The sequence below is a fragment of the Pongo abelii genome, chromosome Y (assembly GCF_028885655.2).
Source record: "Pongo abelii isolate AG06213 chromosome Y, NHGRI_mPonAbe1-v2.0_pri, whole genome shotgun sequence".
Lineage (NCBI taxonomy): Eukaryota > Metazoa > Chordata > Mammalia > Primates > Hominidae > Pongo > Pongo abelii.
In genome coordinates, this window is record NC_072009.2 from 1,038,525 (window position 1) to 1,064,174 (window position 25,650).

The 25,650-nt window shown below is 48.1% G+C and overlaps 1 protein-coding gene across 1 annotated transcript; it reads right to left on the bottom strand.

The window, feature by feature from the left end:
- Nucleotides 1–2,472: 2,472 nt before the first annotated feature.
- LOC129053136 (cytokine receptor-like factor 2) lies at nt 2,473–25,101 on the bottom strand. Its single transcript, XM_054545304.1, has 8 exons — nt 24,988–25,101; nt 21,176–21,278; nt 19,521–19,687; nt 14,993–15,126; nt 10,847–11,009; nt 7,299–7,419; nt 4,840–4,924; nt 2,473–3,310 (listed from the first exon to the last, which is right to left on the bottom strand). Exons 1-8 carry the CDS (start codon nt 25,064–25,066, stop codon nt 3,047–3,049), a joined length of 1,116 nt encoding a protein of 371 aa, XP_054401279.1. The 5' UTR covers nt 25,067–25,101; the 3' UTR covers nt 2,473–3,046.
- Nucleotides 25,102–25,650: the final 549 nt, after the last annotated feature.

Below are 25,650 nucleotides of genomic sequence, written 5' to 3' on the forward strand. Positions count from 1 at the left end.
AGGGGCCTCCCTCTGATTCCGAATGTTCCCCAAAGGAGAGATAGCATCTGTGACTCATGATTAATTCTCTAGAACATGCTCTGCGGGGCTGTTTCTGCTGGGGGGTTTTTTTGGGGGGAGGTGGGAGAACGGAGTTTCGCCTTTGTTGCCTAGGCTGGAATGCAATGGTGTGACCTCGGCTCACTGCAACCTCTGCCTCCCGGGTTCAAGCAATTCTCCTGCCTCAGCCTCCCGAGTAGCTGGGATTACAGGCGCCCCCCACCACGCCCAGCTAATTTTTGTGTTTTTAGTAGAGACGGGGTTTCACCATGTTGGCCAGGATGGTCTTGAACTCCTGACCTCTGGTGATCCACCTGCCTTGGCCTCCCAAATTGCTGGGATGACAGGTGTGAGCCACTGCGCCCGGCCACAGCTTGGTTTCATACATTTCAGGGAGGCGGAGCTTGCAGTGAGCCGAGATCACGCTACTGCACTGCAGCCTGGGTGACAGAGCGAGACTCCGTCTCAAAAAAAAAAAAAAAAAAAGGAAGTACAGGACGGGCTCCAGCAACTCACACCTGTCATCCCAGCACTTTGGGAGTCCGAGGCGGGTGGATCACCTGAGGTCAGGAGTTCGAGACCATCCTGGCCAACATGGTGAAATCCCGTCTCTACTAAAAATACAAAAATTAGCCAGGTGTGGTGGCGCACGCCTGTCATCCCAGCACTTTGGGAGGCCGAGGCAGGCAGACCTCCTGAGGTCAGGAGTTTGAGACCAGCCTGGCCAACATGGCAAAACCCCGTGTCTACTAAAAATACAACAATTAGCCAGGTGTGGTGGCGGGCACCTGTCATCCCAGCTATTTGGGAGTCTGAGGCAGGAGAATCGCTTGAAACTGGGAGGCAGAGGTTGCAGTGAGCCAAGATCATGCCACTGCACTCCAGCCTGGGTGACAGAGTGAGACTCTGTCTCAAAAAAAAAAAAAGATAAAAGAAAACAGAAAAAAAAGAACCTTTGTTTCCGCCCAGAAAGGCAGGGACAGCACAAAGCCAGGAGGGGGTTTCCAGGTAACAGGTAGGTGGGAGACAGATGGTTGCACTGTTTTGAGTGCCTGATAAGCTTTTCCAAAGGAGGAGATCAGTTGTGGATCTATCTCACTGAGCAGAGGGGTGACTTTGAATACAATGAGAGGCAGGTTTGCCTGTAGCAGTTCCCAGCTTGAATTTTCCTTTTAGCTTCATGATTTGGAAGGGGCTCAAGATATTTTCCTTCCACCCTATACGCCGTGGAATATACTACACAGCCATAAAAATGAAGGAAATAAGGTTTTCTGCAGCAAGCTGGATGCAGCTGGAGGGCATTATCCTAAAAGAATTAACAAAGGAACAGAAAACCAAATACCGCAGGTTCTCACTTTATAAGTAGAAGCTGTATATGTATATGTATATGTATATGTATATGTATATGTATATGTATTTGTATATGTAATGTATTTGTATATGTATATGTATTTGTATATGTATATGTATATATGTATATGTATATGTTTTTGTATATGTATATGTATATGTATATGTATATGTATTTGTATATGTAATGTATTTGTATATGTATATGTATATATGTATATGTATATATATTTGCATATGTATATGTATATGTATATGTATTTGTATATGTATATGTATATATGTATATGTATATGTATTTGAATATGTATATGTATATGTATTTGTATATGTATATGTATATGTATTTGTATATGTATATATGTATACATATATATGCACTCTGTAACATTGCTAACACACACTATAAGATTGCTATCCACTATTAGCATCTATATATACATGCATACTATATAAGATTGCTATCCACTGTTAACATATATATACACATCTATATATATAGTACATATATAGAGTATATATATAGTACAAATATAGAGTATACATATAGTACATATATACAGTATATATATAGTACATATAGAGAGTATATATATATAGTATATATATACTATATATAGAGTGTATATATATACTATATATAGAGTATATATTATATATATATATACTCTCTCTATATATATACTATATATAAAGAATATATATATATTCTATATATAGTATATATATACTCTCTATACATAGTATATATATACTCTCTCTCTCTCTCTATATATATATATATAGTATATATATATAATAAGATTGCTGGCCAGGCGCGGTGGCTCACACCTGTAATCCCAGCTACTTGCGAGGCTGAAGCAGGAGAATCATTTGATGGGACGTGGAGGTTGCAGTGAGCTGATATCGCGCCACTGCGCTCCAGCCTGGGCAACAGAGTGAGACTCCATCTCAAAAAAAAAAAAAAAAAGCTGGGCACAGTGGCTCACACCTGCAATTCCAGCACTTTGGGGGGTCAAGGCCCGTGGATCACCTGAGGTCAGGAGTTCAAGACCGGCCTGGCCAACATGGTAAAACCCCATCTCTACTAAAAACACAAAAATCAGTGGAGCGTGGTGGCAGGCAGCTGTAATCCCAGGTACTCAGGAGGCTGAGGCAGGAGAATCGCTTGAACTCGGGAGGCGGAGGTTGCAGCGAGCCAAGATCACGCCACTGCACTCCAGCCTGGGAGACAGAGGGAGACTCCGTCTCAAAACAAACAAACAAAAAATCCTCCGAGAAGCCAATGGTATGGAAACGGTACATGGACAGAACTGGGCACTCACAGAGTGGGCAGGTGGTTTTACAGCATTTTGGACGTCCTGCCTTAGGGTTTATGTGACAATGTTCAGGCACGAAAAGGAACAGGGAGTAAATCTCCTGGAGCAATTGGCTCCCATCTGCCATCAAGCCTTTGAACACAGAGACTCACGTCGGGGAAAGTTAGCATCGCGGTGGCTGCATTAGGCGGTGAGGCCGGGTCTTCAGAGGCTCCTAGCCCTACGATCATTGGCGTGGAGAATTCCCATCCATGGTGGTGTGGAGTCCCCGGGATACTCCCCTCCGTCTTTAAACATCAACGTGGATCCTGACGTTGACTTTGAGAGTGGTGTGTCCATCAAAACGCCACGTAGGAGCTGTCATTCATCACAAAGGTGAAGCCGCCGATTGTGACCACATCACCGCCTTGGAGGGGCTGGTGGGGAAGCTGGAGGGATCCCCAAGAGGCCTCTTTGTCCTCGGTCTGTGGGTCCAGCGTCCTGGGGGACTCGGCTTCAGTCTTGGCCAACTGGACCACCAGGGGCTCCTCGGGGCCACTTTCTTGCTCTGCACCTGCCATCTTGTTGAGCTGGGCCACGTTCTGGGTGTCTGTGATCCACTCCTACCAGGAAGAAACATTCTAGCTCAAACACAGTGGAGACAGCATAGACAGTGTCCTGAGCATCTGTACAGACGGTACCCACCGCAGACATCCCTGGAACAGGGAAGCTTCCCCAAGAAACAACACCATTCCCAACAGAACAGGAAAACCCTCTCATCTGGGAGGTCTAAGCCCCTACAAAGCTCTTCTTTGGGGCTTGCAGGAGCTCTGACACCGATACCCTTGTAAACCGAAAATAAAATTCCTTTTTTTTGAGACGGAGTTTGCCCAGGCTGGAGTGCAATGGCACAATCTCGGCTCACCACAACCTCCGCCTCCCGGGTTCAAGCGATTCTCCTGCCTCAGCCCTCTGACTAGCTGAGATGACAGGCACCTGCCACCACGCCCGGCTAATTTTGTATTTTTAGTAGAGATGGGGTTTCTCCATGTTGGTCAGGCTGGTCTCGAACTCCCAACCTCAGGTGATCCACCCGACTCGGTCTCCCAAAGTGCTGGGATGAAAGGCGTGAGCCACTGCGCCCGGCCCCCAAAAATAAAATTCTAAGCCCTCCAACAGACTGACGGACTCTCCACTCAGCCAAGGTGATTTCAAAGTTAAGTTAAAACCTAGTTTGAGCCGGCCGGGTGCGGTGGCTCACGCCTGTAATCCCAGCACTTTGGGAGCCTGAGGTGGGTGGATCATGAGGTCAGGAGATCGAGACCATCCCGGCTAACACGGTGAAACCGCGTCTCTACTAAAAATACAAAAAATTAGCAGGCGCGGTGGTTCACGCCTGTAGTCCCAGCACTCTGGGAGGCCGAGGCGGGTGGATCACCTGAGGTCAGGAGTTCAAGAGCAGCCTGGCCAACATGGTAAAACCCTGTCTCTACTAAAAATACAAAAAATTAGCCGGGCATGGTGGCAGGTGCCTGTAGTCCCAGCTACTCAGGAGGCTGAGGCAGGAGAATGGCGTGAACCCGGGAGGCGGAGCTTGCAGTGAGCCGAGATCGCGCCACTGCACTCCAGCCTGGGCGACAGAGCAAGACTCTGTCTTAAAAAAAACAAAAAACAAAAAAAACCTAGTTTGAGTCATAATGGGAAGTCAGAGTTGGACATGCTTCTTTATACCATCTTCCCTTTGAAATTTGGACACAGCTGACCAGCATTAAAATCAACAGATAGGACACATAAGCTGGGCGCGGGGGCTCACGCCTGTAATCCCAGCACTTTAGGAGCCCAAGGTGGGTAGACTTAAGTTTGAGACCAGCCTGAACAACGTGGTGAAAAAACCTGTCTGTACTAAAAATACAAAAAATTAGCCAGCTGTGGTGGCGGGTGCCTGTAATCCCAGCTACTCGGGAGGCTGAGGCAGGAGAATCATTTGACCCCAGGAGGTGGAGGTTGCAGTGAGCAGAGATCAAACCACTTTTCTTTCTTCCTTCCTTTCTTCCTTTCTTTCCTTCTTTCTCTCTCTTTGTTTTTCCTTTCTTTTCTTTTTTATTCTCTCTCTTGGTGGAGAGGAGAAGAGACACAAGGAGAGGGCAGATACCTGGAAGTTCCCTTGGTGTATCTCAAAGAGCCCGGGGAAGATGGATTTCGGGTCTGGCACGCTGGGCATGAGAAACTTCTTCACTCTGAAATACAGACGGAGAGTGTGGTCAGGTCGGCCACAGCCCCGCAGGAAGGGTTGGCAAGAAGCACCTGCAGGGCATGGACCCCAGGGACAGACCAAGAACGGCAGAGCAGGGCCTTCTACGTGGACACATGTGTATCCTCCCCCTGCCCAGGGACCCTGCCTCTGGGGTCCTCATAAAGTTCCCACCAGGAGACCGGGTACGGTGGTTCACGCCTGTAATCCCAGCACTTTGGGAGGCCGAGGCGGGTGGATCACCTGAGGTCAGCAGTTTGAGACCAGCCTGGCCAACATGATGAAACCCCGTCTCTACTAAAAATACAAAAATTAGCCGGGCGTGGTGGCGGGCACCTGTCATCCCAGCTACTCGGGAGGCTGAGGCAGGAGAATGGCGTGAACCCGGGAGGCAGAGGTTGCAGTGATCCGAGATCGCGCCACTGCACTCCAGCCTGGGCAACAGAGCGAGACTCCATCTCAAAAAATAAAAATAAAATACAAAAATTAGCCAGGTGTGGTGGCATCTGCCTGTAATCCCAGCTATTTGGGAGGCTGAGGCAGGAGAATCACTTGAACCTGGGAGGCAGAGGTTGCAGTGAGCCGAGATCACACCACTGCACTCCAGCCGGGGCAACAGAGTGAGACTCCGTCTCAAAAATAATACAAAAATTAGCTGGGTGTGGTGGCGTCTGCCTGTAATCCCAGCACTTTGGGAGGCCGAGGTGGACGGATCTCCTGAGGTCAGGCGTTCAAGAGCAGCCTGGCCAACATGGTGAAACCCTGTGTCTACCAAAAATACAAAAATTAGCCGGACGCAGTGGCGGGCACCTGTAGTCCCAGCTACTCGGGAGGCTGAGGCAGGAGAATTGCTTGAGCCCGGGAGGCGGAGGTTGCAGTGAGCCAAGATCGCACCACTGCAATCCAGCCTGGGTGACAGAGTGAGACTCAGTCTCAAAATAAATACATACATACATAAATAAATAAATAAGAAAATGACTCAACCTCCCAGCTACTTGAGAGGCTGAGGCAGGAGAATTGCTTGAACCTGGGAGGCGGAGGTTGCAGTGAGCCGAGATCATACCACTGCACTCCAGCCGGGGTGACAGAGGGAGATTCCGTCTCAAAATAAATACGTAAATAAATAACTAAATAAATAAGAAAATGACTCAACCTCCCAGCTACTCGAGAGGCTGAGGCAGGAGAATTGCTTGAACCCTGGAGGTGAAGGTTGCAGCGAGCCAAGATCGTGCCACTGCACTCCAGCCTGGGCAACAGAGTGAGACTCCGTCTCAAAATAAATACATAAATAAATATCTAAGAAAACGACTCAACCTCCCAGCTACTTGGGAGGCTGAGGCAGGTGAGTTGCTTGAACCTGGGAGGCGGAGGTTGCAGTGAGCCGAGATCGCGCCACTGTACTCCAGCCTGGGTGACAGAGTGAGATTCCGTCTCAAAATAAATAAACACATCAATAAATAAATAAGAAAATGACTCAATCTCACATTTTTGAAAAGCGCTCTGTGGTCTGAAAGAATATTGTTTCGGCTAGAACTCTGACTGGATTCAAAGCCAAAAATTCAGTGACAGATGCAGCAAAGACAATATTAGATCTTGGACAATTCTTCCTGCTACCCTCTCCAAGTTGCCCAGCTTACCTGGACTTCTTTAGTTTTCTTTTTGAGAGACTGGATCGTGCTCTGTCATCCAGGCTCCAGTGCAGTGGTGCAATCACAGCTCACGGCAGCCTTAAACGCCCAGACTCCGAGCCATCCGTCCACCTCAGCCTCCCAAATAGCTGGGACTACAAGTGCGCGCTACCACACCCAGCTAATTTTATTTTTTCCTTTTTTTTCAGACAGAGTTTCACCCTTGTCACCCAGGATGGAGTATAATGGTGTGACAGCCTCCGGAGCAGCTGGGACTACAGGCATGCGCTACTGCACCCGGCCAATTTTTATATTTTTAGTACAGGTGGGGTTTCGCCAGGTTGGCCAGGCTGGTCTTGAACTCCAGACCTCAGGTGATCTGCCCGCCTCGGCCTCCTAAAGTGCTGGGATGACAGGCGTGAACCACCATGCCTGGCCCTAATTTTTGTATTCTTAGTAGATATAGGATATCACCATAATGGCCAGGCTGGTCTCGAACTCGTGACCTTGTGATCTGCCTGCCTCGGTCTCCCCAAGTGCTGGGATGACAGGTGTGAGCCACCGTGCCTGGCCCCTCCGAAATTTCTTGTAACACACCATCAGAAAAGTAGGCATTGTATGGAAACTGAGGCCCAGGGAAATGACTCTATCAGGTGATTAATCTTTTTTCCTACTTCACAGACATTTTGAAAGCAGATCCCTCCACCCACGGGTGGCAGGAGTCATCCTTACCTCCATAATTTCCATAAAGAGAGAAGGAGGAGAGGCACCATCAGAAGGATGGCCAGGCTGGAAATTAAAATAAATCTGGACAGCTTTGGTTTGGGAGGCGTTGGTGTCTCTGCGCAGGAATCTGAAACAAAACGAAAAGGCGGCTGTAAGTTTTCAACATGATGTTACATCTCATCCCTAACCATCCTCCTCATTTTTTTGGTGTTTTTATTTTTTCTTGGTTGTTGTTTTTTGTCTTGTTTTGTTTTTTGTAAATATTCGTGTCAGCAAATCTTTTACTTATTTATTTATTTTTGAGACAGAACCTCACTCTGTCGCCCAGGCTGGAGTGCAGTGGCGCCATCTCAGCTCACTGCAACCTCCACCTCCTGCGTTCAAGTGATTCTCCTGTTTCAGCCTCCTGGGTAGCTGGGATTACAGGCACCTGCCACCACACCCAGCTAATTTTTGTATTTTTAGTAGAGATGGGGTTTCACCATGTTGGCCAGGCTGGTCTCGAACTCCAGACCTCAGGTGATCCACCCACCTCGGCCTCTCAAAGTGCTGGGATCACAGACTTGAGCCAATGTGCCCAGCCCAGTCTGGTATTTTTAATACAGCAATTCTCCTGCCTCAGCCTCTCGAGTAGCTGGGACTACAGGCGTCCGCCACCACACCGGGCTAATTTTTGTATTTTTAGTAGAGATGGGCCTATTTTTTGTTTCGTTTTGTTTTGTTTTTGAGATGGAGTCTCGCTCTGTCGCCCAGGCTGGAGTGCAGTGGCGCGATCTCAGCTCACTGCAAACTCTGCCTCCCACGTTCACGCCATTCTCCTGCCTCAGCCTCCCGAGAAGCTGGGATTACAGGCACCCGCCACCGCGCCCGGCTAATTTTTTTTGTATTTTTATTAAAGACAGGGTTTCACCATGTTAGCCAGGATGGTCTTGAACTCCTGACGTTGTGATCCGCCCGCCTCGGCCTCCCAAAGTGCTGGGATAACAGGCGTGAGCCACCACGCCCGGCCCTATTTTTTTTTTTAAATGAATGTTAGTGTCAGCAAGTTTTGATTCCTATGGAAAATATCCTGGAAAGAGACACTGTGTCTCTGGACAAGAACACATCCCACAGCCACCCCCAGGAAGTAAGGGCAGGAACCTCTGGAGGCTTGTGGTTGCTGGAGGTCTTTACAGCATATGAGAGCTTGCTTTCGTCTGTGGATGGCTGTGCACCTTAAATCAAACCCCCTGAAAACATACGTTGAAGGCTGGGCGCGGTGGCTCACACCTGTCATCCCAGCACTTCGGGAGGCCGAGGCGGGCGGATCAGAAGGTCAGGAGTTCGAGACCAGCCTGGCCACTATGGGGAAACCCTGTCCCTACTAAGCATACAAAAATTAGCCGGGCTTGCTGGCGGGCACCTATAGTCCCAGCCACTCAGGAGGCTGAGGCAGGACAATCGCTTGAACGCGGGAGGCGGAGGTTGCAGTGAGCCGAGATCGCACCATTGCAGTCCAGCCTGGGAGACAGACTGAGACTCCCTCTCAAAATAAATAAATAAAAATAAAAACATTGAGTCGGCCGTGGTGGCGTGGACACTGTAATCCCAGCCACTCGGGAGGCTGAGGCGGGAGAATCGCTTGAACGTGGGAGATGGATGTTGCAGTGAGCTGAGAATGTTTCTCAAAAAAACAAAAGAAAGAAAACTCTCCCGAGTGAAAGCAGCCCGAGAATGACTCAAGGAGAGGAGCTGCTTTCAGATGGGGCCCTGGAGGATGACAGAAGGCTGAGCTTGCTCAGACACATCCTGCTCAGACACACCCTCCTGGGAAGGCAGGACACGCTCCCTCCCACCTCCCGGGAAGGCAGGACACCCCCCTTCTCACCTCCCCGGAAGGCAGGTCACCCTCCCTCTCACCTCCCGGGAAGGCAGGACACCCCCCTTCTCACCTCCCGGGAAGGCAGGACACCCCCCCTCACCTCCCGGGAAGGCAGGACAACCCCCTCTCACCTCCCCGGAAGGCAGGTCACCCTCCCTCTCACCTCCCCGGAAGGCAGGTCACCCTCCCTCTCACCTCCCGGGAAGGCAGGACACCCCCCTTCTCACCTCCCGGGAAGGCAGGACACCCCCCCTCTCACCTCCGGGGAAGGCAGGACACCCCCCCCTCCACCTCCCGGGAAGGCAGGACACCCCCCTCTCACCTCCCCGGAAGGCAGGTCACCCTCCCTCTCACCTCCCGGGAAGGCAGGACACCCCCCTTCTCACCTCCCGGGAAGGCAGGACACCCCCCTTCTCACCTCCCCGGAAGGCAGGTCACCCTCCCTCTCACCTCCCGGGAAGGCAGGACACCCTCCCTCTCACCTCCCGGGAAGGCAGGACACCCTCTCTCTCACCTCCCCGGAAGGCAGGTCACCCCCCCTCCCACCTCCCGGGAAGGCAGGACACCCCCCCCTCACCTCCCGGGAAGGCAGGACACCCCCCTTCCCACCTCCCGGGAAGGCAGGACACCCCCCCTCCCACCTCCCGGGAAGGCAGGACACCCCCCCTCCCACCTCCCGGGAAGGCAGGACACCCCCCTTCTCACCTCCCGGGAAGGCAGGACACCCCCCCTCACCTCCCGGGAAGGCAGGACACCCCCCCTCCCACCTCCCGGGAAGGCAGGACACCCCCCCCTCACCTCCCGGGAAGGCAGGACACCCCCCTTCTCACCTCCCGGGAAGGCAGGACACCCCCCCTCCCACCTCCCGGGAAGGCAGGACACCCCCCTTCTCACCTCCCGGGAAGGCAGGACACCCTCCCTCTCACCTCCCGGGAAGGCAGGACACCCTCTCTCTCACCTCCCGGGAAGGCAGGACACCCCCCCCTCACCTCCCGGGAAGGCAGGACACCCTCTCTCTCACCTCCCGGGAAGGCAGGACACCCCCCCCCTCACCTCCCGGGAAGGCAGGACACCCCCCCCTCACCTCCCGGGAAGGCAGGACACCCTCTCTCTCACCTCCCGGGAAGGCAGGACACCCTCTCTCTCACCTCCCGGGAAGGCAGGACACCCCCCCCTCACCTCCCGGGAAGGCAGGACACCCTCTCTCTCACCTCGAAGGCAGGACACACCCCTTCTCACCTCCCGGGAAGGCAGGACACCCCCACTCTCACCTCCCGGGAAGGCAGGACACCCCCCCTCACCTCCCGGGAAGGCAGGACACCCTCTCTGTCACCTCCCGGGAAGGCAGGACACCCCCCTCTCACCTCCGGGGAAGGCAGGACACCCCCCCTCACCTCCCGGGAAGGCAGGACACCCTCTCTGTCACCTCCCGGGAAGGCAGGTCACCCTCCCTCTCACCTCCCGGGAAGGCAGGACACCCCCCCTCACCTCCCGGGAAGGCAGGACACCCTCTCTGTCACCTCCCGGGAAGGCAGGTCACCCTCCCTCTCACCTCCCGGGAAGGCAGGACACCCTCCCTCTCACCTCCCGGGAAGGCAGGACACCCCCCCTCCCACCTCCGGGGAAGGCAGTGGCTATGCCTACTCCAGCCTGGTGACAAGGCTATGGGACACTGCCCGGTAACAAGCATTACCCCGAATCTCGCCTCTCTGCCAGCACGTCACCTCTGACCAGTCGCTTGGGTATGTGTCTGGCCCATATGAGTCCTCCATAGCCTTCACCCTGACCCAGAAAGAGTAACACTTCTCGGCATCCAAGCCTTCTATGGTGATGTTGCAGGTATTTTCCTGTTTGGACTGGAGAAACACACATACACACACACACACACACACACACACACACAATGATTAGTGACGGAACCTGTCTGTCCGGAGTTTTCCTTCCGGAGGGTTCGCAGTCTCGCTGACTTCAAGAATGCAGCCGCGAGGCCGGATGCGGTGGCTCACACCTGTAAACCCAACGCTTTGGGAGGCCGAGGCGGGTTTATCACCTGAGGTCGTGAGTTCGAGACCAGCCTGGCCAACGTGGTGAAACCCCATCTCTACTAAAAATATAAAAATTAGTCGGGCAAAGTGGTGGGAACCTGTTATCCCAGCTACTCGGGAGGCTGAGGCAGGAGAATCGCTTGAACCTGGGAGGCGGAGGTTGCAGTGAGCCGAGATCATACCACAGAACTCCAGCCTGGGCGACAGAGCCAGACTGCGTCTAAAAAAAAAAAGAGAGATGGGGTCTTGCTCTGTTGCCCAAGCTGGTCAACAACTCCTGGGCTCAATCGATCCTCCTGACTTGGCCTCCAACAGTACTGGGATTACAGGCATGAGCCACGGTGCCTGGCCTGTATTTACTTTATTATTATTTAAAAATAGTATTTATTTATTTACTGAGACAGAGTCTTGCTCGGTTGCCCAGGCTGGAGTGCAGTGGTGTGGTCTCGGCTCACTGCAACCTCCGCCTCCCGGGTTCAAGCAATTCTTGTGCCTCAGCCTCCCGAGTAGCTGGGATGACAGGCGCCTGCCACCATGCTCGGCTAATTTTTGTATTTTTAGTAGAGACGGGGTTTCACCATGTTGGCCAGGCTGGTCTCGAACTCCTGACCTCAGGAGATCCACCCTCCTCGGCCTCCCAAAGTGCTGGAATTAAAGGTGTGAGCCACTGTGTCCAGCCTGTGTCTATATATCTTTACAGATATAAATGGATATAAAGATACAGATAAATGTTCCATTCTATGTATCAGTTTATACACATATTGTATATATATGTTTGTACATATATGTACCAATAAGATATCTTTATATGTATATTTATATGTGTGTGTATACGTGTATATATAAGCTGTGTATATAAGGTGTGTATATATAAGCTGTGTGTATATATATGTGTGTGTATATATGTGTGTATATAAGGTGTATATATCTGTGTATAGAAAGTGTGTATATATCTATGTGTATATATTTGTGTGTATAAGCTGTGTATATAAGATGTGTATATATGTATGTGTATATATATGTGTAGATATAAGCTGTGTATCTATATGTGTGTGTATATATATGTGTATATATAAGCTGTGTATATAAGGTGTGTATATATAAGCTGTGTGTATATATATGTGTGTGTATATATGTGTGTATATAAGGTATATATATCTGTGTATATGTAAGCTGTGTATAGAAGGTGTGTATATATCTATGTGTATATATTTGTGTGTATAAGCTGTGTATATAAGATGTGTATATATGTATATGTACATATATGTGTAGATATAAGCTGTGTATCTATATGTGTGTATATATATGTGTATATATAAGCTGTGTATCTAAGGTGTGTATATATATGTGTATATAAGCTGTGTATATAAGGTGTGTACATACACGTGTGTATAGATATGTGTATATAAGCTGTGTATATAAGGTGTGTATATACGTGTGTATATGCATGTATATAAGCTGTGTATATATGTGTGTGTGTATATATGTGTGTATATATGTGTATATATAAGCTGTATATCTATATGTATATGTGTATATATGTGTATAAGCTGTGTATATAAGGTGTGCACATATATGTGTATATATAAGCTGTGTATATAAGGTGTGTATATACATGTGTGTATATATATGTGTATGTAAGCTGTGTATATATGTGTGTATACATATGTGTGTATATAAGGTGTGCACATATATCTGTATATATAAGCTGTGTATCTATATGTGTGTGTATATATGTGTATATATAAGCTGTGTATACAAGATGTGTACGTGTGTGTGTATATATGTGTGTGTACAGACACATATCAGTAGATATACAGTCATGCATTGCTTAACGATGGGGACATGTTCTGAGAAATGCACTGTGAGGTGATTTCTTCATTATGAGAATATTCTAGAGTTTACTTACAGACACCTAGCTGGTCTAGCCCCCTGCACACCTAAGCTGTATAGTAAATTGCTCCTCAGCTACACACCTGTACAGCACGTTACTGTACTGAATACTGCAGACAAACCTAATGCAAGGGTAAGTATTTGTGTATCTAAACATAGAAAAGCTACAGGAAAAATATGGTATAGAAGAAAATAATTGGGACAGCTGAATAGGACAGCTGTGTGATAATCATAGGAGATCACCATGATATATGCAGTCTGCTGATGACCAAAAGATCGCTAGGCAGCACATGAGTGTGTGTGTGTGTGTGTGTGCCTGTGTGTGTCTGTGTATGCCTGTCTGTTTCTGTGTGTGTCTGTGTGTGTCTGTCTCTGTGTGAGTGTCTGTGTGTGTGTCTGTGCGTGTGTGTGCGTGTGTGTGTGTCTGTGTGCCTGTGTTTGTGTGTCTGTGTGTGTCTGTGTGTAGAGACAGATGTGTAGAGATAGAGATAGAGATAGGATTAGAGGTAGATAGATAAAGAAATCATAGATAAATAGATAAAACAGAGAGATGACAGATTTGATAGATGATACATAGATGATAGAGAGACGATAGAGAGATAGATAGATAGATGATACAGACAGATGATAGAGAGATAAATAGATGACAGATAGATAGGTAATACATAGATGATAAAGTAGATAGATAGATAGATGATACATAGATAGATAGAGATGGATAGATGATAGATATATAGATAGAGATGATAGTTGAACTACATAGAGATAGGGATGATATACATAGATGATTGATAGGACATAGATAAAAGAGAGTTGGTAGGTAAAATATATATGGGATAGAGCAATAGAGAGATAGATAGAACCAAGAGAGTTAATAGATAAAATAGATGACAGATTGAAAGACAGAGAGAGACATAAGATAGAATGAAATAGATAGATAGATAGATAGATAGATAGATAGATAGATAGATAGATAGATGACAGATTGAAAGACAGAGATAGGGAGAGATAAAATAGAATGATATAGACAAGATAGATCACAGATTGAAAGAGATAGAGATAAAATAGAATGATACAGATAGATAGATGATAGATTGAAAGACAGAGATAGGGAGAGATAAAATAGAATGAAATAGACAAGATAGATCACAGATTGAAAGAGATAGAGATAAAATAGAATGATACAGATAGATAGATGATAGATTGAAAGACAGAGATAGAGAGAAATACAATAGAATGATATAGATAGATAGACGGAAAGACAGATAAAATAGAATGATACAGATAGATAGATACATAGATGATAGATTGAAAGAGATAGAGAGAGATAAAATAGAATGATGTAGATACACAGATGATAGATTGAAAGACAGAGATAGAGAGAAATAAAATAGAATGAGATAGATAGATAGAGAGATAGATAATAGATTGAAAGACAGAGATAGAGATAAAATAGAATGAGATAGATAGATGATAGATTGAAAGACAGAGATAGAGAGAAATAGATTGATATAGATAGATGATAGATAGATAGATAGATAGATAGATAGATAGATAGATAGATAGAAAGACAGAGAGACAAAATAGAATGATATAGAGAGATAAAATAGAATGATATAGATAGATAGATAGATAGATAGATAGATAGATATATAGATAGATAGACAGATAGATAGACAGACAGACAGACAGACATATTATTGGTTCTCTTTCTCTGGAGACCCCTCAGAGACACAGAGAGAAACATGAAAAAGCTAAGCTGGACTAGAGCTCTCTCAGGAAGTGGAATTCAGGAAGGTTTAGACAGAGGGGACCAGGGTCTGATGAAAGAGCGAATCCCACAGTCCGCACCTGGGGGACGCTCAGCCACCATCGCCCCGAGTCGCAGCCACCCTGCTCACCTGCCACTCCATGTCGAAGGGGCTCCGGTACTGAACCTCATAGAGGAGATCCCCGTAGGACAGGTCAGAACACGTCACCGTCACCGCGTCCTGATGCCACGAAAAGCTCACGTGCTTTGGGGAGCTGGGTTTCACTGAGAAGAAGAAATAACAGAAGCGACATCCCTCCTCTCTGAGCTGATTGTGACAGGCTGACCTCATCCCCTTTCTCTAGCCTGTACCCCTCCTCCCCTTAATACCTTATGGGACTTGGGGTTCGCCCATCCTCATTACTTTTATAGGAGAAGCTTCCACCAGAGCTCTGAGAACCTGTAGGTTTGTGAAGGAAGGAACTCTCTAAAATTCTGTGGAAAATGTCCTGTGTGTCTGTTATGGGCTAAATTAAGTCCCCCACAAAAATATATGTTAAAATCCCAACTCCCCAGAAACTCAGAATGGGACTGTATTTAAAAATAGGATCCTTTAGAAGGCCGAGGCGGGCAGATCACCTGAGGTCGGGAGTTTGAGACCAGCCTGGCCAACATGGTGAAACCCCGTCTCTACTAGAAATACAAAATTAGCCGAGTGTGGTGGCGGGCGCCTGTAATCCCAGCTACTTGGGAGGCTGAGACAGGAGAATCGCTTTAACCCCAGAGGTGGAGGTTGCAGTGAGCCAAGATGGAGCCACCGCACTCCAGCCTGGCCCAAAAGAGCAAAACTCTATCTTAAAAAAAAAAAAGTTTCCATCTGGCTGGACACAGTGGCTCACGCCTGTAATCCCAGCACTTTGGGAGGCCTAGGCGGGTGGATTACCTGAAGTCAGGAGTTCAAGACCAGCCTGGCCAATATGCTAAAACCCCGTTTCTACTAAAAATACAGGCGTGGTGGCAGGTGCTTGTAATCCCAGGTATTAGTGAGGCTGAGGCAGTAGAATCGCTTGAACCCAGGAGGTGGAGGTTGCAGTGAGCCTAGATTGAGCCACTGCACTCCAGCCTGGGTGACAGAGCAAGACTCTGTCTCAAAAATTAAAAAAAAAAGGATCATTATAGATTCAGTTAGTTAGGAAGAGGTCATACTGGAGAAGGAAGGGTTCTAAATCCAATGACATGTGTCCTTCTCAGAGACAGACGAGGAGACACAGACACAGAAGAGAAAGCCACGTGGAGATGCAGGCAGAGACTGGAGTGACGTAGCCACAAGCCCAGGGACACCTGGAGCCCCCAGGAGCTGGGAGGGGCAGGAAGGACCCTCCCTTAGAACCTCCAGAGGGAATGCGGCTCTCAGACATCTCCATCTCAGACTTGTGGGCTTCAGAACTGGGAGAGAATAAATTTCTGCTGTTTTAAGCCTCCAGTTTGTGGTGACCTATTATAGCCCAGGAAACGCACCCAGTATCTATAAGTAATTTTGCAAATAAAGAGTTTGTAGTTCACACTAGATTCTCAAACAGATCCGTTTCCCCTACTTCTAAAAACTAAAAAAGTAAAAAAGAACCACAGCCTTACAGAATTCCAGGATAAAGAATAAACATTTTGGAAACAGAGTTTCCCTACATTTGTCCCTCATTTCCTCACCCGAGACTTAACAGCCAGTTCTCAATGCACATAAGAAAACCTGCCAGGTGCGGTGGCTCATGCCTGTCATCCCAGAAGTTCGGGAGGCCAAGGCAGGGGGATCTCTTGAGCCCAGAAGTTTGAGATCAGCCTGGGCAACATGGTGAGACCCCATGAGAAAGTTTGCCAGGCGTGGTGGTGTGTGTCTGTTGTCTCAGCTACTCTGGAGGCTGAGGTGGGAGGATCGCTTGAGCCCAGGAGGTGGAGGCTGCAATGAGCTGTGATTGCATCACTGCACTCCAGCCTGGGCAACAGAGCAAAACTCTCTTTCAAAAAAAAAAAAAAAAAATGAAAATCCAGTGAGTGGGATGAGGGTGAGAGAGTATTTCCAGCTCCCTCTGTGTGTGTGTGTGTGTGTGTGTGTGTGTGTGTGTGTGTGTAGGCAGGGCACCAGAGGGCATCTCTAATTAATTCCCTTATTTTATTTTATTTATTTATTTATTTGAGATGGAGTTTCGCTCTTGTTGCCCAGGCTGGAGTGCGATGGCGCAATCTCGGCTCACCACAAACTCCGCCTCCCAGATTCAAGTGATTCTCCTGCCTCAGCTTCTCGAGTAGCGGGGATTACAGGCGTGCGCCACCAAACCCGGCTAATTATGTATTTTTAATAGAGATGGAGTTTCTCCATGTTGGTCAGGCTGGTCTCGAATTCCTCATGTCAAGTGATACCCCTGCCTCGGCCTCCCAAAGTACTGGGATTACAGGTGTGAGCCACCGCCCTGGGCCTTATTTATTTTTAAATAATGAATTTATAAATTGCCCAGGCTGGAGTGCAGTGGCACCATCTTGGCTCACTGCAGCCTCTGCCTCCCGGGTTCAAGCAATTTCCCTGCTTCAGCCTCCCGAGTAGCTGGGATTACAACCATGCGCCACCACGCCTGGCTAATTTTTTTTTTATTATTTTTAGTAGAGACGGGGTTTCACCATGTTGGCAAGGCTGGTCTCGAACTCCAGACTTCAAGTGATCCGCCCGCCTTGGTCTCCCAAAGTACTGGGATTACAGGCGTGAGCCACCACCCCGGGCCTTATTTATTTTTAAATAATGAATTTATAAATTGCCCAGGCTAGAGTGCAGTGGCACCATCTTGGCTCACTGCAGCCTCTGCCTCCCGAGTTCAAGCAATTTCCCTGCCTTAGCCTCCCAAGTAGCTGGGATTATAAGCGTGAGCCACCACGCCCGGCTAATTTTTTTTTTTTTTTTTTTGTAGAGATGGGGTTTCACCATGTTGGCGAGGCTGGTCTCGAACTCCAGACCTCAAGTGATCCGCCCGCCTTGGTCTCCCAACGTACTGGGATCACAAGCGTGAGCCACCGCGCCCGGCCTTTAATTCATTCCCTTAAATCACAGTCTCCCGGGGTTATCTGGTCTCCCCACTGGGGGCAGATTCAATCCCCAACCAGTGTGTGTGTAAGAGGGAACGTCCTAGAAGGCCAGTTTCTTCCCACTTGGACTCAGGAACTGGGCACTGGGCTCTAGTGGCCAATGGTCCATGAGCTTGATTTTCAGAACTTACTGAAAGTAACTGAAGGTAATGAGCTGAAGGGGCACTGAAAAGTGTGCTGGGCTTGCTTTTCAGTCGTTACGGTAATCATTGATCCCGCGACTTGCGAGAGCTTGCTTTTCTGTACTTATGGTAATCAGCTGAAGGAAGTACTGAAAAGCAAGTTGAGCTTGCTTTTCAATAGTTATGGTAATCATTGATCCCGCGACTTGAGAGAGCTTGCTTTTCAGTACTTACGGTAATCAGCTGAAGGAAGTACTGAAAAGTATGGTGAGCTTGCTTTTCACTAGTTATGGTAATCATTGATCCCGCGACTTGCGAGAGCTTGCTTTTCGGTACTTATGGTAATAAGCTGAAGGAAGTACTGAAAAGCATGTTAAGCTTGCTTTTCAATAGTTACGGTAATCATGGATCCGGTTATTTGCATGAGCTTTTGTATTTATGGCAATAAGCTGAAGGAAGTAGTGAAAAGGATGCTGGGCTTGCTTTTCAATAGTTACGGGAATCACTGATCCTGCGACTTGCGAGAGCTTGCTTTTCAGTACTTATGGTAATAAGCTGAAGGAAGTACTGAAAAGCATGGTGAACTTGCTTTTTAATAGCTACGGTAATCACTGATCCAGTGACTTGCATGAGTTTGCTTTTCAGTACTTATGATAATAAGCTGAAGGAAATACGAAAAGCATTGTGAGCTTGCTTTTCCATAGTTACGGTAATCATGGATCCGGTGATTTGCATGAGCTTTTCAGTACTTACGGTAATAAGCTGAAGGAAGTAGTGAGAAGCATGCTGGGTTGCTTTTCAATAGTTATGGTAATCATTGATCCAGCGACTATCATGAGATTGCTTTTCAGTACTTAGGGTGATCAGCTGAAAGAAGTACTGAAAAGCGTGCTGAGCTTGCTTTTCAATTGTTACGGTAATCATTGATCCCGCGACTGACATGAACTTGCTTTTCATTACTTACGGTAATAAGCTGAAGGAAGTACTGAAAAGTATACTCAGCTTGCTTTTCTATAGTTATGGTAATCATGGATCCGGTGATTTACATGAGCTTTTCAGTACTTACGGTAATAAGCTGAAGGAAGTAAAGTATGCTGGGTTGCTTTTCAATAGTTACGGTAATCATCGATCCAGCGACTATCATAAGATTGCTTTTCAGTACTTATGGTAATCAGCTGAGGGATGTACTGAAAAGCATGCTGAGCTTGCTTTTCAATTGTTACGGTAATCATGGATCCGGCGATTTGCATGAGCCTTTCAGTACTTACGGTAATAAGCTAAAGGAAGTACTGAAAAGCATGCTGAGCTTGCTTTTCAATTGTTACGGTAATCATTGATCCCGCGGCTGGCATGAACTTGCTTTTCATTACTTACGGTAATAAGCTTTAGGAAGTACTGAAAGGCATGGTGAGCTGGCTTTACAATACTTACGGTAATAAACGATCCAGCGACTTGCGGTGAAAACGGGGTGCGTTCCGTTCCTGATGGAGAAATAGAGAATGTCGTCTCGCTGCTCTGCGTCTAGGAGGCACCCCGAAGTGTGATCTTCCTGGAGAAGGTAGTTGGTGCACTGATCATAGGCCTCATCACCGCTGAATCTGTGATTTAAAACGACGACCATTTAGCAACAAAACAAAAGAGCACCTCTTATTTATTTAGAGATGGGGTCTTGCTCTTGTCGCCCAGGCTGGAGTGCAATGGCGGGATCTCGGCTCACTGCAACCTCCGCCTCCCGGGTTCAAGCCATTCTCCTGTCTCAGCCTCCTGGGTAGCTGGGATTACAGGCACCTGCCACCATATACAGCTAATTTTAGTAGTTTTACTGGAGACGGGGTTTCACCATGTTGGGGCCAGGCTGGTCTGGAACTCCTGACCTCAGGTGATCCACACACCTTGGCCTCCCAAAGTGCTGGGATTAGAGGTGTGAGCTACCACACCCGGCTTTTTTTTTTTTTTTAAGACGGTGTCTCGCTCTGTCCCTGAGGCTGGAGTGCAGTGGTGCAATCTCGGCTCATTGCAATGTCTGCCTCCCGGGTTCAAGCGATTCTCCTGCCTCAGCCTCCTGAGTAGCTGGGATTACAGGCACCTGCCGCCACGCCCGGCTAATTTTTGTATTTTTAGTTGCGATGGGGTTTCACCATGTTGGCCAGGATGGTCTGGAACTCCTGATCTCAGATGATCCACCCACCTCGGTCTCCCAACGGTGAGTCTTATTTTCCAAATAACTTCCTTTTAAAATTTCCCTGTTCTGTACGCTTTGCCGTTTATCTCTTTTGTAGTCAAACTGAAGAATCAACCACCCATGACTAAATTTATTGGAAAAACCCTTCCTGCAATGTTCGCACGCATACTTCTGGGTGTCTAACTAAGCCAAAGTAAAACTAAAAATCACATCAGGGAGACACAAGGTTGGGGGTAGCCCCGAGTAAGGGTATGAAATGTTTCAGAGACTGAGTCTTTCCCTCCCCGGCTGCCTAGCAGATAAGACTTCAAGTTCACCCAGAGCTCTGGGTGAACAAAACTCTCTGCTAATCTCCCGTGAAGAATCTAGGTGATTTTCAGTCCGGATGCCGTGACTCACGCCTGTCATCCCAGCACTTTGGGAGGCCGAGGCAGGTGGGTCACATGAAGTCAGGAGTTTGAAACCAGCCTGGCCAACATGGTGAAACACGATCTCTACTAAAAATACAAAAAAATTAGCCAGGCATGGTGGCAGGTGCCTGTAGTCCCAGCTACTCAGGAGGCTGAGGCAGGAGAATTGCTTGAACCTGGGAGGCAGAGGTCGCAGTGAGCGGAGATTGCGCCACCACACTCCAGCCTGGCAACGGAGTGAGACTCCTACTCAAAATAAAAACAAATAAAAAAAAAGAATGTAGGTGATTTTGAGAGTGAGTCAGCCATCCCTTGGCAAGAAAGTTTGGAGCAATGAGATTGTAGTTGTGGTGAGGGCTGAGGGTTTCACAGAACAAACATTCCGGCTTGCACAGTGTGATGGTTTACACTTTTGTTCTCAAGTATTTCCAATCGCTGACGGCTCAGAAGAGCGATTCCCCAGGCGTGGGGTTTGCTTTCTGGGGGCCACTTACCTGTAGTGGAAAGTCAGGTTGGTCCTGGAGTATTTGCTGGCATTCCACGTCACCTGCACGGTTTCTAAATTGAAGTAGATGATCTGAATCTGTACTCCTTCTCCTAGATAGAGGGAGACACATGAAGTTCACGGTGAGGCAACTCTATTTTATTTTTTATTTTTTTAAATTTATTTTTCTTTGTGAGACGGAGTCTCGCTCTGTCGCCCAGGCTGGAGTGCAGTGCTGCGATCTTGGCTCACTGCAACCTCTGCCTCCCGGGTTCAAGCGATTCTCCTGCCTCAGCCTCCCGAGTAGCTGGGATTACAGGCACCTGCCACGACACCCAGCTAATTTTTTTGTATTTTTAGTATAGATGGGGTTTCACCATGTTGGCCAGGATGGTCTCGATCTCCTGACCTCGTGATCCGCCCGCCTCAGCCTCCCAAAGTGCTGGGATGACAGGTATGAGCCACTGCGCCCGGCCTATTTTATTTTATTTTATTTTATTTTATTTTATTTTATTATTTTATTTTATTTTATTTTATTTTATTTTTTATTATATGAGACAGACTCTCGCTCTGTTGCCCAGGCTGTAGTGCAATGGCATAATCTCAGCTCACTGCAACCTCCGCCTCCCGAGTTCAAGCGATTCTCCTGCCTCAGCCACCTGAGTAGCTGGGACTACAGGCATCTGCCACCCCATCCAGCTAATTTTTTGTATTTTTAGTAGAGATGGGGTTTCACTGTGTGAGCCAGGATGGTCTCTATCTCCTGACCTCGTGATCCGCCCACCTCATCCTCCTAAAGTGCTGAGATTACAGGCGTGAGCCACCGCACCCAGCTGCCTTTTTGTTTTTGTTTTTGCAAAAGGTAAGTTCACCCACTAGTGTCATGCACAGATGTGAGCATCAATCATGTATCCAACAACACATCCCCTGTGGATACCTAAGGTGGCATCGGAAACTGTCCCCATCCATCCACCTTACTGTCTTTCTCAAAACACCACACACACCAACTACAGAAATGGACCAGCCGGCTGTAATCTTAACGCTGGGAGGCCGAGGCAGGTGGATCACCTGAGGTCAGGAGTTCGAGACTAGCCTGGCCAACATGGTGAAACCCCGTCTCTACTAAAACCACACAAAAATGAGCTGTGCATGGTGGCGGGTGCCTGTAATCCCAGCTACCCGGGAAGCTGAGGCAGGAGAATGGCTTGAACCCGGGAGGCAGAGGTTGTAGTGAACCGAGATTGCGTCACTGCACTCCAGCCTGGGCGACACAGCAAGACTCTGTATTAAAAAAACAGAAAAGAAAAGAAATGGGCCAACCATAAAGAAGTCTTTCTATCTTTGCTTGGAAGGTGCATAGACTTCAGTAGGTTTGATGTTTCAAGAGGTCTGGATTTGTAATTCCGAACGCGGACAATGGAAATATTTTAGGATTGAGCAAACATATAATGATAGTTTGGATAATGAAAGCCAAGTCTCTCTCTCTTTTTTTTTTTTTTCAGACGGAGTCTTGCTCTGTTGCCCAGGCTGGAGTACAGTGGCGTGATCTCGGCTCACTGCAAGCTCCGCCTCCCGGGTTCACGCCATTCTCCTGCCTCAGCCTCCCGAGTAGCTGGGACTACAGGCACCCACCACCACACCCTGCTAATTTTTTGTGTTTTTTAGTAGAGACGGGGTTTCACCGTGTTAGCCAGGATGGTCTCGATCTCCTGACCTTGTGATCCGCCAGCCTCGGCCTCCCAAAGTGCTGGGATTACAGGCATGAGCCACAGCGCCCGGCCAAGTCTCTCACTGTCAAAGAAGTGAGTTACAGGTTTGGAAAGATGGGGTACAGTGAACCTTGTCATGTTGGGTTCTAAGTGGAGGTATCTGGAGGATAGATAGATACAGATAGATAGATAAATGGTAATGTTAGATAGATAGAATTATATAGATGATTATAGAAATAGACAAACAGACACAGATAGATAGGGATGGGTAGGTAGATGTATGAATCAATGGACAGGTGGGTGTATAGGTGGAAGACAAGTGGATGGGTGGGTGGATGGGTGAGTGGATGGATGAATAAATGGATGAACAGATACACAGGTGGATGGGTGGATGGATGCATGGATAGATGGATACGTAGATGTGTACATGGATGGGTGGGTAGGTGGATGGATGGATGGACGGATGGATGGATATGTAGATGTGTACACGGATGGGTGGATGGATGGATAAGTGGATGAAAGTGTGGGTGGATACATAGGTGGGTGGATGGTTTGATGGGTGTGTGGATGGATGTATTGATGGATGGATGGTGGGTGGATGGATGGATAGATGGATAAGTGGATGAAAGGGTAGGTGGATGGGTGGGTGGATGAGTGAGTGGATGTCTGAATAAATGGATGAATAGATACATAGGTGAATGGGTGGATGGATGGATGCATGGATAGATGGATACGTAGATGTGTACATGGATGGATGGGTGGGTGGACGGATGGATGGATGGATGGATGGATAAGTGAATAAAACTGTGGGTGAATGCATGAGTGGATGGATGGTTTGATGGGTAGGTGGATGGATGTATTGGTGGATGGATGGATAGATGGATAAGTGGATGAAAGGATGGGTGGGTGCATGAGTGAGTGGATGGATGAATAAATGGATGAACAGATACATAGGTGGGTGGATGGATGGATGGACGGACGGATGGATGGATGGATGGATAGATGGATACATAGATGTGTACATGGATGGGTGGGTGGATGGATGGATAGATGGATGGATGGATGGATGGATAGATGGATACGTAGATGTGTACATGGATGGGTGGGTGGATGGATGGATAGATGGATGGATGGATGGATGGATGCATGGATAGATGGATACGTAGATGTGTACATGGATGGGTGGGTGGGTGGGTGGATGGATGGATGGGTAGACAGATGGATAAGTGGATAAAAGTGTGGGTGAATGCATGGCTGGATGGACGGATGGATGGACGGATGGATGGGTGGATGGACGGATGGATGGACGGATGGATGGGTGGATGGACGGATGGATGGGTGGATGGATGGGTGGATGGACGGATGGATGGGTGGATGGATGGGTGGATGGACGGATGGATGGGTGGATGGATGGGTGGATGGACGGATGGATGGGTGGATGGGTGGGTGGATGGATGGATGGATGGATGATAGATGGGTGGATGGTGGATGGATGGATGAGTGAATGAAAGGGTGGGTGGATGGATGGCTGGGTGGGTGAATGTATGAGTGGATGGATCGTTTGATAGATGGGTGGATGGATATATTAGTGGATGGATCAGTGAATAATAGATGGATGGACGGTGGATGGATGGGTGATGAATGGGAAAAGATAGATGAGATACATGATGGATAGATTAAAAATGAATATATCTACCAATCAATCAATCAATAGATAAACACACACGCACACACACAGTTCCTAGTTCTGGCCACCGAAAGGGCATATAAGCAGTGGATATTCCAGGAGCAGTAAGTACACTTATTATTCATGTATTTACTTATAAATATGTTTCGTCCCAGCTACTTGGGAGGCTGAGGCAGGAGAATCGCTTGAACCCAGGAGGTGGAGGTTGCAGTGAGCCGAGATCGTGCCACTGCACTCCAGCCTGGGCGACAAGAGCGAGACTCCGTCTCAAAAAAAAAAAAAAGAAAAAAGAAACGTCCACGCTCATTGTTTAAGTTTTACAAAATAAAGAGTGCCTGGTTGCAAAGGAAACCACAGACCAAAATACAACAAGAAGAGGGTGTTTAAATAAAGGATATTTTACGCAGGCGAGTGGTTAAAGCTTACCTGTGCCTACTTGCCCCGAAGCCATCCAGCCTCCCAGCAGAAAGACGGCAGCTCCCCACAGCAGAACGAACCACCCCATGCCTGAAACAGGAGTGGAGAGTGAGGTCCCCGGGGACCTACGACGAACAGATCGCTCATGACTCATAGGCAGAGGTCACCATCGATTTTCAAAAGTCAGAAAGGAAACTAGGGAAAGGATTACAGGCAGGAAGCACAGTGACAGTTGATTTTAAAAGATACGCTTGTCAAGAACACACACACACACACACACACACACACACACACACATCAATCCAGGATCAGGACTGCCACACACACTGCTGAGCTGAGCCCTCCCCTTCCCTCCCCCTCCCCTCCCATCTCCTCCCTCTCCCCTGCATTCCCTTCCCTTCCCTCCCTCTCCCCTCCCCTCCCTCTCCCCTCTCTGTTCCCCTCCCCACTCTCCTCCCCTCCCTCCCTTCCCCCTTTCCCTTCCCCTCCCCTCCCCCCTCCCCCTCCCCTCCCTTCCCTTCCTTTCCCTCCCCCTCCCCCTCCCATCTCCTCCCTCTCCCCTGCATTCCCTTCCCTTCCCTCCCTCTCCCCTCCCCTCCCTCTCCCCTCTCTGTTCCCCTCCCCACTCTCCTCCCCTCCCTCCCTTCCCCCTTCCCCTCCCCTCACCTCCCC

Excerpts from the sequence above, each read along its gene's own strand:
- LOC129053136 (XM_054545304.1), bottom strand. The coding sequence starts at position 25,066 with ATGGGGTGGTTCGTTCTGCTGTGGGGAGCTGCCGTCTTTCTGCTGGGA. Across the intron at positions 11,010-14,992 it reads CCTTCGACATGGAGTGGCAG|TCCAAACAGGAAAATACCTG; the intron begins GTGAGCAGGGTG and ends GTGTTTCTCCAG. Across the intron at positions 3,311-4,839 it reads TACACCAAGGGAACTTCCAG|GAGTGGATCACAGACACCCA; the intron begins GTATCTGCCCTC and ends TCTTCCTGGTAG.